The 14,633-nt window shown below is 37.0% G+C and overlaps 1 protein-coding gene across 2 annotated transcripts; it reads left to right on the top strand.

Moving 5' to 3' along the window:
- Positions 1–4,983: 4,983 nt before the first annotated feature.
- LOC106656912 (transketolase) lies at positions 4,984–13,870 on the top strand. 2 transcript variants are annotated; one of them, XM_014378094.2, is made up of 5 exons: positions 4,984–5,232; positions 9,931–10,076; positions 10,158–10,347; positions 10,421–10,973; positions 12,657–13,870. In XM_014378094.2, exons 1-5 carry the CDS (start codon positions 5,126–5,128, stop codon positions 13,542–13,544), a joined length of 1,884 nt encoding a protein of 627 aa, XP_014233580.1. In that variant the 5' UTR covers positions 4,984–5,125; the 3' UTR covers positions 13,545–13,870. The 2 variants fall into 2 exon arrangements, with proteins under 2 accessions (XP_014233580.1, XP_014233581.1); XM_014378095.2 differs by lacking the exon at positions 4,984–5,232 and adding an exon at positions 7,701–7,969.
- The last annotated feature ends 763 nt before the right edge of the window (positions 13,871–14,633 follow it).

Below are 14,633 nucleotides of genomic sequence, written 5' to 3'. Positions count from 1 at the left end.
CTTCTTATTTTTAATCATTGCAAAACTTCTACGTAAACCTTTGCATTGCTTCGTAAATTAAACTTTTACGGAAGCTCTGTACTTTCAATACAATACCATATTCTTTTGTCTGTTCAAAATATAAAAATTTTACTAGAATAGTAGAGTAACGTGTTTAATAAACTTATTTCAAAAATTAGTTCTTAATTTATTACAAAAACAACTCCAGAGTTTTATAAAAAAAGTGACGCTATGTTGACGAAAAATGAAGCTATGTTAAAATTCATAAAGAATACTCCTGTGTCCCAACTTCCCCTGTTGATAAAAACGTTCAAGATCGTTTTCCTCTGGCCACTACAAAAAAAATACGTACAATTAATAGGAAGATCAGTCATAATTCTGTGCCTATTCATTTCAAGTGTTTCATCAGTAAGTAATATTTAATTATTATAGACTGATTTTTTTATAAAAATATATACTCGAAGGGCATAAAATTACGCATGGCACTCAAAGGGACCGACTTAATTAATCTTATTGTGTTTCATAATGTGTATCAATGCATTGGTTTGATAGCGGTATTGGGTTTATATATTATTTTAATTTTCAACGATGATATGGTACGTGAAAATTTTGATTGATAAGAAGTAATATGGTTAAATAAAGTAAACTATTTCATACAAAACAATAATATTTGACCAATTTTTAGATTCTTAGGTGTATGATAATAATTACAAAAATTTTTCAAAGCTATGATACTATAGGCAAAAAAAAGTTAATGAAAGTACTTAAAAAAGGAGCAACTATACACTATTTTCAAATGAGTAATAATAATTTTTCTAAAAGAGATAAAGATAACTCAAGTAAATTCTTTTTTCAGTGAGCGTCAGTCCATTTTTCGCCAGTTTCTTTTTACTTCCAGCAGCTACCCAAATTTTCATGTTTTGGATATCACCAGAAGATAAACGATTTTCTAAGAGTTTACCTGGGAAATTGTCATACTTTTTCGATGAAGATGAATATTTTTTTTATATTTTTGGATTTCAGATATTAATTGTATTTATTACATTCGTAATATTTTCACTTTTGAGTTACCTTCAAAGTACAGTAGTAGGATTCATTATTGGAGACATTCAATGTTTGCGGTACGTGAAGTTTTATTATTAAATGAGAAAAATATACAACTACTTACGTTTATTTTCGAAATTTATAAATATTACTACGCAAGACACAACTTGAAAGAAATGGATATCGAATATGAGCATAAAAAATTCGTACGTAACTTTAGTATAAGCAAATTCTTTAATAGAAAAGTCAGAGAAATAGCTCGTCAACATCAAAACTGTATAAGGCTAGTTAATTTTTAAAGCAGAATTTATTTTAAAAAAGCTGTATTTTTAATAATTTATTTTTTTAACCTCTTTAATACCATTGATTATAGACTTTTTGAACATTATCGTTACATGACAAATATCTTAAATTTCATTGCAATTGGTAGTATATTTTTTACCATCGTTTTAACTGGTACCTGGGTAAATATTACATCATTATTATAGATAATGTATAAAGTTGATAATCGATTAACAAATATCTAAATGATCTAGTTCGTAATTTTATGGGACAAAGATAAAACAGAAGCTCTACAAGTTTTTTATACAATGCTTGTTTTCTCAACCGTGATTATTTGCATCTGTATTCCAAGTCAATTATTGATCAACGCTACGAACGATTTGTTTTTTGAATGGTAACTGAGTCATATAATTTTTGGTTGCTATATTATCTAAAATAATTTTTTTAAATTATTTGAAATTTGATCTAGTTATTTCCTTAAATGGTACACTTATCCACCGAAAGCTAGGCTCTTATTGTTATTTATAATGACAAGATCAATGAAAAACTTCAATACAGCGATGGGGTCAATAATAACTTTGAATGTTGAGAGCTGCAGCATGGTAAACTGATTTATAGAATTTTTAAAATAGCATGGCTGAAAAATATATAATCATTTTATTTTAAAGATATTCAAACGATCAGTATCATTTATAGCAGTTTTCCAATCAGTGTATCAGTCGATGAAATAAAGAATACCTTTATATGGAACATTGATATTTAATGTCAACAACTTTTTGGGCAATTGAAATTTCATTCTTTTTTATCCAAGTTTTATAGCCTTTTTTACATAAATAAACCACGTAGGTGTGCGTGACTGTGTGTGAATGTTTCACTATTTAACCCATTATAACGACCAAATTGCTTGATTTTTTTGTTGGTTTTCACAGCGATTTTTTTTGTAGTTTGAGGCCTCCAAAAAGTTTCGTATGGACCGATTTCGATGTAAAATTTAATGTCCTTTCAGAAACTGAGCTCAAAATGTCGATTCCTTGCGCAATAAAAAAGTTATGGCTACTTATACGAAAAAAAACGTAAAATTTTTTGCAAAAAATCAAGTTTTTGATTTTTTTTCACTATTTTACCGTTAGAGAATCACGATATAAATATGATCAGGGGTGATCACGACTATCAAGGTATCTCAGAGAATTTTTATGGAATTTTTTAACTCCTTTTCAAACTTTGGTTTTTTGCACTTTTTCTCTAAATTCAGTAGTTTTCGAGTAAAAATGAGTTATGTTTTATATGAATATAAGTTACGTTTTTTTTCGTATAAGTAGCCATAACTTTTTTATTGCGCAAGGAGTTGACATTTTGAGCTCAGTTTCTGAAAGGACATTAAATTTTACATCGAAATCGGTCCATACGAAACTTTTTGGAGGCCTCAAACTACAAAAAAAATCGCTGCGAAAACCAACAAAAAAATCAAGCAGTTTGGTCGTTAATTGGTTAAGGTGATGCCTTGGCCACAGTTTTTACCGACCGAGCACAGAAAATGTATATTTTCGTAACTTTTTTTCCAAGCTGATTTTCGAAAAACGGCTCTGTGGAGCCCTCCGTATTGATGCTGTGAACAACTGCACCAAATTTCAGCCAATTTCATCGGGTAGTTTTCCCGGAAAACAGGATAAAAATTTTTTATCCTGCAAACAGTAGTCAAAAATTTCGAGCCTGTCTCTCTCGGCTTCGCCTCGGATGATAAATTACATGTGCTCTGAGACTTAGTATGTAAACTCATTATGTTTAAACTATCGCAATGAACAAGTTTATAACAACAATCAACGAATCAAATTAATTTAAAAAATATATCAAACTCCTTAGAGTTGAAAGTCGGTCAAGAAACAAATGTATAATTTCTGATCTCGATCGATATAAAAAAACGAGGCTGTGGCGTCACTTTGATCGCATAAAGTTTTAGTTGGTCGTCGATAATATCATTTTTGAAATTCAGAAAAGCCCTGTGATATGGGGAGGGGCTTATAGCTTCGACATACACATAGTCTCCGCCTACTGGGGCTGTGCGAGTATCCGATTTTTCGAGTCGAGTCGGTTAAATGCGAGTTTTTTCGAATACTCGATTTTTTTCGAGTACTCGAGTTTTTTCGGGTACTCGAATTTTCTCGAGTAATCGGTTTTTTTCAAGTACTCGCAATGTATTTAAATTTTAAGTAAATAAATGGTGAATAAACAGTCTCCAGACCCCTCTCTTTGTGTGTATATGGTCAAATCGAAAAAAACTCGATTACTCGAAAAAACTCGAGTACTCAAAAAATCGAGTACTCGACTCGAACTCGAGGAAAAAACTAGAACTCGACGAGTAGAGTTTTTTCGAGTACGCGCACAGCCCTACCGCCTACAGATTTATATACTTGCGGGTACTAGATGCGTCATCTACAAGTTAGTTGGTGTTCAATTGAACTTTGAGAGTACTTGAAACTCACGAATATTTTTCGCAGATACTGAATTATAACATTTCATGAAATTGGTGTGGCCAAACTGTCAATTTCACATTGGTTTAATTCAACTTTAATAGCTGTTCTATTATACTTTTTTATGAACATGGAGTTTGGAAAAATTCCAAAAAAATCTTTGTCGCCTAAAGAAAAATTTCTCACCAAGTTTTAGAAAAACCTCTGCTCTGCGAATTTTGACAAGTCAAAATGAAACTGATCCCTAAAACCTATGTGAAATTGGTAATTCCCACCCGAATATTACGAACTTTTTTAATTTAGTCATGATATATCCGTCAAAAATATAGTTGTACCTTGTAACCAGTAGCTGGCACATCAATCAAAAGAATAACTACCCGCAAGTATAAATATGTAGTCGGAAACACTATATATTCGAATTCAATTGGAAGTACGTACATTTGAAGGATTAAACTAATGTTTTCCTCGATAATTGTTATATAATTAGTTGAGATTGTAAAATGCAGCTCTCAATTTTTTAACAAACCACCTTCCAGCTTTTTGCCCCCCCCCCCCCTACTTTAATTTTATACACCGAAACAGGAATAGAAACGCGTATAAGGCAATGCTTCTTCAGATTCACTAGACATAATTGAAAAACGAATCTTGTAAAAAAGGTTCTATTATCAATATGTCTTTAAAAAATTACAATTTTATTGGTCAGTGTGACGGTTCGAAATCAATTCTTGTACCGATGGAAGTGTTCCTGTCCTATGACCACGTAAATTTAGCTCAAAGGTTTTACACATTCAATTATCGAGTGTTGGAGCAAGGTACAGTTACCGAGTGTACGAGCAAGTTATGTTGTGTTGCACTAAAAATCCCTAATAATCGAGTTAATGAGAAATACTCAAAAACTTGAAGGCAAAAATAAAAGTACATTCTGAATTACGTTGTCATGAAAAACGTACGGTTTCATGACGGTTCTGTTCTCTTCGAACTCACCTCGTGTCTGTGTAACGTCTCATTCGTTTATTCGCGCGCTCGCCGCCATCCGCAATTCAAACGCCGGCACGTATCCCCGTCCTTGTTTATCGCGTTCGCACAAATGGAAATACGACCAGAATTCGCACAGATAACACGTTCGAGCGCCTGCGCAGTGGCAGTGTTAGTTCCACCGAGAGAAGGAGCGACGTTCGAGAAGTACCGGGTACAGACTACAGGGGCAAAGCAACCAGTAGTTTTCGACTCACCATCGCCGTTGCAAATATTTCAATTCCCGACCCGATTACTGACTAGTGTGATAGTTTTTTGATATTATTATTAATTTTGCCAGAACTATAACTGCAAAGATGACCAATTACCACAAGCCAGAGGCCAAGACCATCGCCAAATTGTCCGATTTAGCGAATTTGTTGAGAATTCACTCGCTCGAGGCCACGCAGGCCAGCAAATCGGGGTAAGGCTCGTTTGAATGAACATTTTATTATTATTATTTCGTTCGACTCCCTCATTTGTCATTACTTCGTGTTTTTGAAATTTACTTGGTTCTTCATACAGCGTGATAAGAATGCATTCGTAGATGCAGAGTACAGTGTTAACTTTTCGATCGAGCCTTGCACATACGAAATAATTACTACGTGCCGCAGGCCTAGTACGTACAGGTATATCACCGCAATTATGCGGCTCTCGTAATGTAAGTGCGCGTACGTACTACGATACGATAGTTGTAACGAGCATAGAGAGAGACAATAATTCCATGTTATATATCTAAGAAAATGAGCCGTGTACGATGACGCCGAACTGACTTATCTTCGTAATGCCGCTCGTATATAGCAGTGGTAGGATAGACGAGAGAGATCGCACTCTGATGTGAAAAAAACACCATTTCAAGGTCAAAGTGGTGTGTTGCGAGCTGTTGTGTATTTTTATTCGATCATTTGTTTTTCTCAATTTTTTAATTGTCGGTGTTGGCCCACATTTACTACCGCGATTGGAGTTCTATTATGTATTTTGTATAAATATCGACAGGATGTTGCAACTGCACGCGACTCGTCGCAAAAGGCATCGCATGTATACACGTAGTTTATACGCGGCATCTCTTGGCGAAAGATAAAAAAAAAAATGCTTCGCGCCGAGCTCTGCGAGCCAAGCGTTACGTGTGTTATATACATACATCACACAACACGTAATGTAATGTAACATGTTATATACATGCCGCGTATACCAGCGTGTAACGATCGCTCGCAGCTCTCGCGCGAGTTCAAAGTTCATTAACGTAACGCCACGGTATATAGTATGCGGTCCCATTTTTTTTCAAACTCATGTCGCTTCTTTTTTTATTTTTTATTTGTTCTCGTTTACATGCTTGACTTATTTAACACGCGTTCAAAATATTATGCAGTCGGTTTAGTCTCACGTGTGCGCTGATTAGAGAGCGTTAAGAGCGAGAAAAAACGCAGCCGTGTGCGAGAGAGAGAGAGAGAGAAAAAAATTTCTCTTGGCGCAGCTGAGAGACATCTGCCTTTATCTCTTGTCGAGGCGTATCTTGGAAAAAGGTGCCGTTGGAGCGTCTATCGACTTCACACACGGTTCACCCAATGTTACGAAGACACCGAATTATCTAGAATATTGAAGAAAACCAGCTCCGTCCGTACGATCGTATGAGTTGATTGACTTTCTAATATATTCTATGCTGCGGTAATTATGATGTGGCGCGAGTAGTTTTCGATTTAGGATATTTCTATATAAAAGAATGAGATGAGAAATTTTTGAAAAGTTTAGCTGTATAGATTAAATCAAGCCGGTATTTATGACGTTAAGGGGCGTTATATTTCATATAATTGCATCCAAGAAAAATACGTCCATCTGTTACACGTTATATTACCTACAAATCAATCAAAAATTCATTAATTATAGATGCGTTTGTCACAGATGTCACGAACTTCTGAAGTCATATTCCATGAAGTTCATATTTCTTAAGTTTAACGTGATTACTTTTAGGTAATCTGCAATGAAGGAATTTAAAGTATAATATTTTCATTGACAAGCACACACCTCTAAAATGAAACATGATCGATTATCCTCCATGACGAATTGAAATTTGACTCTATAGGTAATATTTTAAAACTAAATTTGCATAACAATTCCTCCATTTCTAGTCATCTCCTTTTTCAACTTAAGGAGGTCTGTACCCCACTTATTAACCTACAAAGTCGAAAAAATTTGTTTTATTTATATCTTTTTTTCCAAATCGAATATCGAAAAACGGCTCTGTGAGAGCATTCATTTTGTTGCTCTGAATAGCTGGTAAAAATTTTAGCTAATTCCACCGACCAGATTTTTCGGAAAACGTGTTTGTAAATTTCAAGCCGGGGAAACGTGTGAAAATTTCAAGCACGTTTTCCGAAAAATCTGGTCGGTGGAATTAGCTAAAATTTTTACCAGCTATTCAGAGCAACAAAATGAATGCTCTCACGTTTTTCGATATTCGATTTAGAAAAAAAGATATAAATTAAACAAATTTTTCGACTCTGTTGGGTACAGATCTCCTAGCCCGAATGCGCGTCCTATCATCCCGCAATAGACAAAAATCGATTCGCGCACGCATACACAGGATACCGCGCGCGGTGCTATATATGTAATCGCATGATGTGCTTATAGTGTGCACTCGGCGAATCGTTCGATTTTCATTCACAATATTACGTATAGATATACCTTGAGTCTTTAGCTTGGCCCCTACTATCGCAGCGGCACGGCCATGCGCACGAGTACGAGTTGGCAGTACGAACACGGCCATACGAGTCGCGAATCCGTGTGACGAGCCGACGTGCAAAAGTCCATCCATGTATATGTATGTGTCTGTACTTGTGTCATGTGTATGGATCGAGCGCGAGAGCTTAGACGCGCCGATAGGATATTTTCTGCGCTCAGTCCGACGACTACTACCACCGCCGACTGCAGCCGAGGAGATATCGACCGTTGCACCCCCTTCGTTTGCTTTTCTCTCTCTTTAGTTTAGCTTCTTTTCATTTTTCTCGTCGATACATTTGACCTTCTTATTTAAATTTTTGTGCGCGTAATAGTAGTGAATTTTTGGAAAAAATGGTGAAAACAGTGGCTTCGCAAAAGCTTAAGGATAGAGCGCATAGATTGAGAATACTCAGTGTGCAGATGACTGCTGCTTCAAATAGCGGGTAAAAAACTTTATCTACGACAAAAAAAAACAAATTAGCTCTTGTTTCGCAAAAATAACAAAATTAATTACAAAACCGCAATCAAAAAATTACGGCATACACGAAAAGATACCCCATGCAGCAGTCGTTTATTGATTACTTCGCTCGAGACGTAAGAGCGTCAGCCGTCTCGTCGTTCCCCGTATCGAATTTCTCGCAAGCTCATTTAAAAACAAACCGATAATAATTGAAATTGCGCTAAAACATCGTGACTCAGCCTACGATATAATATCCGACCCGATGACCGAAAAAGAAAGAAAATAATCCTAAAAAGCCAAACCCTTTCTTTCTCAAACGCTCGAAACGCTTCTGTTCGCGCGAATATCGACGAATAAAATTCGCGATAGATTCGTGGCGCAGCTGCGTGAATGCCTCCGCGCGCAACGTTAGCAGCGCTGCAATATAACATAGGCGCGTATCGATTTTGCGCTTTCTTGTGTACCGCCGTCGATATCGTACTCGAGGAAAATTTAGAAAAAAAACTATTTCGAAAAATGCAGTTACAAAAGATATTGCTCTGCTTGCTTGTGACGTTAGTCATTAAATATAAAGTCACGGAGATTCTCTGATAAAATGTACGATCGAATTTCAATTACGGGCATAATAAATGGTTATTTATTTTAGTCAATTCTATCATTGTTCTAAGATCTACCATTAATTCATGAAGTCATCAATCACTAATTATATGTACGAGTAATTGAACTCATATTATGATGACTCATCATTTGAAATTATGGAACCTAAATCTCATTAATTTTCTCCATGACGAATACTTTTTTGCGTTCACCCTCGTATATACAGTTCTATCTTCGTGAAATAAACAATATTATTGATTATTATTAACTTTAATATTAAAAATATGATAAAGCAACTTTTTTGCTTTATGTAATATATGGCGATGCGTATTCATCGAAACTTTGACGATCGTATGAGCGTTACATTTTGCAGCTTTTTCGATACTATATACTGCACAACAACGGCAAAGGTCACAGTTTGCGCATTGAGGCGATCGTAGCTCGTTATACGAATCGCGCGGCAAACTACATACTTATACATACTTGCGTATTTTGAAAGCGAGGGGCAAAAAATCTTTGCCGATTACCGCCCGATAGAGTGCGTTGACTCCTATACATAGTGTAGAGTTTTGTTGTTTAATCGTTGTTTAAAATTTTTCCTTGTATAATCGAGATCGATGATATAAGTAGAACATTATCGCACTTACGGAAAACATTTTAGCAAATTCAAAGTATTAAAGAAATTCAAATATTTTATAATAGTTGTAAACGGTATTGATTGTATGCAATAATAGCTAATAAAATCTTTGATCAGCGATATTTCCTTAGCATAAATAATATGTAAAGATTTAAAAAGTAAATAAAATCTTCTCTCAGCTGGAATGTTCAGTTGTACCCCGATCCAATAATTTTTCCAAACTTAATTTTGTTATGAGTATCTTATATTGTTTTTACCTAAAAGTAAAAGTAAACACCATTTGCTTCATCGAAAGTGTAGAATGAGTTCTGTAATTGCAGTATAATCGAAAAATTTTAAAGATTACGAAGCCGATATTACACATGAAAAAATAACAGACTTTTTGATAGCTTTGAACACTGTCCTTATAATTTTTTATTGTATAATTTTTCATGTAGGGTACTTATACCAGTGATTGACCGCTTTCGACCAGTAAATGACCACTTTTGGATGTGCTATAATTATCGTTTTTCTTTGTTAAATTATGATCAAACATAGAAAATGAGATGCATCGTTCACTGAAGAATCGAATTACGTCCATACAAATATATTTTTAATTGTTTTTCATATGATATTTTCCAAAATGGTCATTCACTGGTACCCGGTCATTGATTGGTCTGACTACCCTATGCCATTATCTAAAACTAATTTTTTGCCAAAATGGTTTACAGTCATCCAACATCATGCTCGTCCATGGCCGAAATAATGTCTGTACTCTTTTTCCACACTATGAGATACAAGGTATCCGAGCCAAGAGACGCAAGCAGCGATCGATTCATCCTCAGCAAGGGTCACGCCGCCCCCATCCTATACGCAGGTCTGTTTTTTATTCGCACAATTTTTAATAAGCTTAAAGACGATGAATATAATATCAATGTTTTTTTTTTCAATTAAACAGCCTGGGCTGAAGCCGGTCTCTTCCCAACCAAAGACCTCATGAATCTCCGCAAATTGGAGAGCGACCTCGAAGGTCACCCGACTCCAAGATTGAACTTCGTCGATGTCGCCACCGGCTCCCTCGGACAGGGTCTGTCTGTAGCCGCCGGTATGGCCTACGTTGGCAAGTACTTCGACAAAGCCAGCTACAGGTACAACCTGCTCTCTCTTTTGCGCGTAAATTTTCAACCCTCGTTTAATAAAATTTATCCCTTTCATTTGTAGAACCTACTGCCTCATCGGTGACGGTGAGTCCGCCGAAGGTTCCATCTGGGAAGCTCTCGCCTTCGCTTCGCACTACAAGCTAGACAATCTCTGCGCCATCTTCGACGTCAACCGTCTCGGCCAAAGCGAGCCCACCGCCCTTCAACACAACATGGAGGTCTATCGCAAGCGCGTCGAGGCTTTCGGTTTCAACGCCCTGGTAGTCGATGGACACGACGTCGAAGAGCTCGTCAAAGCCTTCCACGAGGCCGCCGAGACCAAGGGCCGTCCCACCGCCATCATCGCCAAGACCTTCAAGGGAAAGAACTTCGTCAACGGCATCGAGGACAATTTCAGCTGGCACGGCAAGCCCATCGTCGGTGAGTCCGGTCAACAAGTCATCAAGCACCTCCAGGCTATGATTAAGAGCAGCTCGTTCGATCGCAAGATCCTTGCTCCAGTGGAAGATGCTCCAAAGGTCAACATCAGCAATGTCAAGCTCGACAGTCAACCAAGCTACAAGCTCGGCGAACAAGTAGCTACTCGTGTTGCTTACGGAACTGCTCTGGCTAAGGTATCATAAACATATCTAATGATAAATGAGTTTATTGTAGTCAACCTATGACTCGTAAATCTTTGTATTCTGTTTGGAGACGAAAACGAGAATTAATGTGATTCATTTTAAATTACCCAAGGTTTATGTAATCAATCAAACAAAATCAGGCGATATTATTCAAATCAGGCAGATTTTATCTCGCAATGGAAAATGTAGTCGCGTTCCATTCAAATCCAAGAAATTTTCAGCAATCAAAAATTATGTAAATGTAACGAAAATTCTCTATCGAACATCTGTCAAAAAGATCGCAACTTTCATTCACGCCTAGCTGAGAAAAATCGTGGAAAAATCATAGGATAAATCATATAAAAAAACCAAAGGGAGCAAACCCTTATTTTAATATAAAAACCATTGAAGAGAAGATGCCAAAATATAATTTAAAATCTGAATTTATTAATGTCATTAAAAATGAAGAAACTATTTTTGAAAATAGCTTAAAAAATATACATTTAGAGCACAACAATTTGAATAATAAATTTAAAAGAGTTTGAAGTGAATTATAAAACTCCCCGACTGTTGAATCATCAAACTGCCTGAATTTGTTCGGTTTCGTAAAAGATTAGCATCGATATTTTCTTCATGATAAGATGGCATAGTTATATCTGAATTTTCATGCCTTCACTTCAAACTCTTTTAAATTATTTGAATTGTTGTGCTCTAAATGTACGTTTTTTAAAGCTATTTTCAAAATTAGTTTCTTCATTTTCAATGACATTAATAAATTCAGACTTGAAATTATATTTTGGCACTCCCTCTTCAATGGTTTTTATATTAAATATAAGGGTTTGCTTCCCTTGCTGGGAAAAATCGTATGATTAATCATTAGGGCGGAACGAAAAAACACTTTTGACGCCGATCGCTTTGTAATAGTATTTTAATGAAAGTTTAAGATAAAAAAGGTAAAAGCCGCGAACTGGGCGCAAACAAATGATGTCTTCAGGTGGCACATGAAGCCTGAAGTTTGCAATTCGTAAAAACAATATCTTTATGCTTCAGTATATAAATCGTTGCCAAATTTCTCTGCGCTGGATTGGCCGATTGGGCTGAAAGTTTCAGGGCTTGTTTTACATGTTTAAAGAAGTTTTTCTGTAAAATTTTAGCCCTTTAGGTGCCTTAGAAGCAAAGATATTGTCTTAGGAAGGTTGAAAAATTACGTTACATTAATTTTTTTTTGTTCTTTTTCTATCTTCGCACAGCTGTAGGTTGCGTAATTTTGCTGCTATTAAGGCGAACGAGTAACCAATTTCTTCGTCTTTTAAAGGCCTTTTCAACCATATAAATTTGTATAGTGTTTTTTAAATTTTTACTGAAGTTACAGTATAAAACGTCCAACATTTTGTGTCGCGCTCGAAACTACATTTGTTATTTTTTTTTTCAGTTTCGTAACAGTTACATATTCTAGGCACACTTGAACCCCAATGATAGTTATATGGTCTTAAAGAGCATAAAATTACCTTTAATTTGGTGTATGTAAAAAGTTTCTAAGTCCTCTAGAACTGGAAATACAGCTGTTTGAAGTTTTACTGAAAATTTAAGATTCGATTGTGTGATGATCATAGCATATCTAGCCTATGATAGATTCACAGATTCAGTACTAAAAACTAAAAACAATTATGCTGAACTATTTCTCATTGATTACAGATAGCCAAAAACAACCAGCGAGTCATTGGTCTTGATGGCGACACCAAGAACTCTACCTATGCCGAGAAGATCAAAGGTATCGATGCCAACCGCTTCGTCGAGGGCTATATCGCCGAGCAGAACCTCGTTGGTGTTGCCATAGGCGCCGCATGTCGCGACAGGACCGTGGCATTCGTCTCCGCTTTCGCAGCCTTCTTCACCCGCGCCTTCGATCAGATTCGAATGGGTGCCATCTCTCAGACTAACGTGAACTTCGTCGGCTCTCACTGCGGCGTCTCCATCGGCGAAGACGGACCCTCGCAGATGGCCCTCGAGGACATCGCTATGTTCCGCTCGATCCCCGGCTCTACCGTGTTCTACCCCAGTGACGCCGTCTCGACCGAGCGCGCTGTCGAACTGGCTGCCAACACGCAGGGCATCTGCTTCATCCGCACCTCTCGCCCTACCACCCCGGTGATCTATAAGAATGACGAGCCTTTGGCCATAGGCAAGGGCAAGCTTGTGCTGAAGCACGACAACGACCAGGCCCTCGTCATCGGTGCCGGTATCACCTTGCACGAGTCCATCAAAGCCGCCGACATCGTCGCCAAGATGAGCATCAATGTCAGAGTCATTGACCCCTTCACCGTCAAACCCATCGACAAGGAGCTCATCATCGAACACGCCCGCGCCTGCGGAGGCAAAATCGTCGTCGTGGAGGATCACTACATGCAGGGTGGTCTCGGCGAAGCCGTCCTCGAGGCCGTCGCCGAGGAAGCCGGTATCGTCGTCAGGAAGGTAGCCGTCAAGGAGATGCCAAGGTCTGGCAAGCCAGACGAGCTCCTCCGACGCTACGGAATCGATGCCGAAAGCATCGCCAAGCAAATCGAAAACTTTGTCAGGCACTAAGCCCGAGTTTCTACGAGAGACAGAGAGGAAATGATGAAGTTGTTTTCCTTTTTTTGTACTCGAGCTCGTAGAGGCATTGTGTGCGATGCCTTGATCGAGTTTAAAAAAATCTAATATTTGTTATTACTTGAGGAGTCTTTTTTGTACAAATATGCGAGTGCGCAGCACTGCCTTTACTTGTTGAAGGTTGAATAATTGTAACTTATAACACGTGCCTTCTGCTCATTGAAAACTGTTTCAGAGAGCATAATATTGTGATTATGAATCTGCGTTCTTCCAATCTGTTTTTAAGACGATAATATATACAATTATTTATACATAGCAAACCGTCTCTGTATCATTGAAACTTTTATTATAGATATTTATTAAGCGAAGCTGCAAAGTACTCTATTGTGAACTTTTATAAAATTGTATGAGTCGTTATAAAAAGAGTGAATTTTGATAGTGTAGATAAAATCCATAGGTACAATCTTTATAAATTGTTTTTTAAGCTATTTTTTAAATTGATTTACAGTTCAATAGTTAAATGTTCAATTTTGGTACTACCTGCTAAAAGAAAAAAGTAATAATCTGTATACGCTGTCGAAATGATGTTTTCTACAAATGTTTATAAAAGTTCACAAGTGCTTGCTTTGAAAAATCTTTGGTACATCAATTGTTAAGAACTATCAATCGATTCTCACGATTGTTGATCAATAAGCGCATGCACGTGCCAAATATTTAAAGAAACCTCTTTGTTTTACATAGAATAATAAGTTTCTAGACTTATTTTTATCCGTCCCCTAAGGAAGTACAATGTTTATCTTTCAAATATTTTGTAGAGCATCAATATTTATTCTTTATTTTTCGTTGCAACTAATTTACAAAAAAAAAAAAACATTAATTATCATCATAATGGTGAAAGAAAACGTTTTTGTGGATTTAAATTATTCCGCCTTGCGCAGTCACGCGTACGCTCGCGTGCGCAGCGGATCAGTCGAGGAGCGTCGCCATCGGCAGGCGAGGGGAAGAACGGAGCAAGAGGAAGGCGTCGAAGCAGCCACCGACTCGCGAAGTGGGGAGAGCTCCACAGTACATTATACAGTACGC

Source organism: Trichogramma pretiosum, unplaced genomic scaffold, assembly GCF_000599845.2.
Source record: "Trichogramma pretiosum strain Unisexual culture from Peru unplaced genomic scaffold, Tpre_2.0 scaffold14, whole genome shotgun sequence".
Lineage (NCBI taxonomy): Eukaryota > Metazoa > Arthropoda > Insecta > Hymenoptera > Trichogrammatidae > Trichogramma > Trichogramma pretiosum.
This window is presented reverse-complemented; position numbering and strand designations above follow the sequence as displayed.

Coding starts and splice junctions, on each gene's coding strand:
- LOC106656912 (XM_014378094.2), top strand. CDS start 5,126: ATGACCAATTACCACAAGCCAGAGGCCAAGACCATCGCCAAATTGTCC. Junction 10,077..10,157: donor CGCCCCCATCCTATACGCAG/GTCTGTTTTTTA, acceptor TCAATTAAACAG/CCTGGGCTGAAGCCGGTCTC. Junction 10,348..10,420: donor TTCGACAAAGCCAGCTACAG/GTACAACCTGCT, acceptor TTTCATTTGTAG/AACCTACTGCCTCATCGGTG.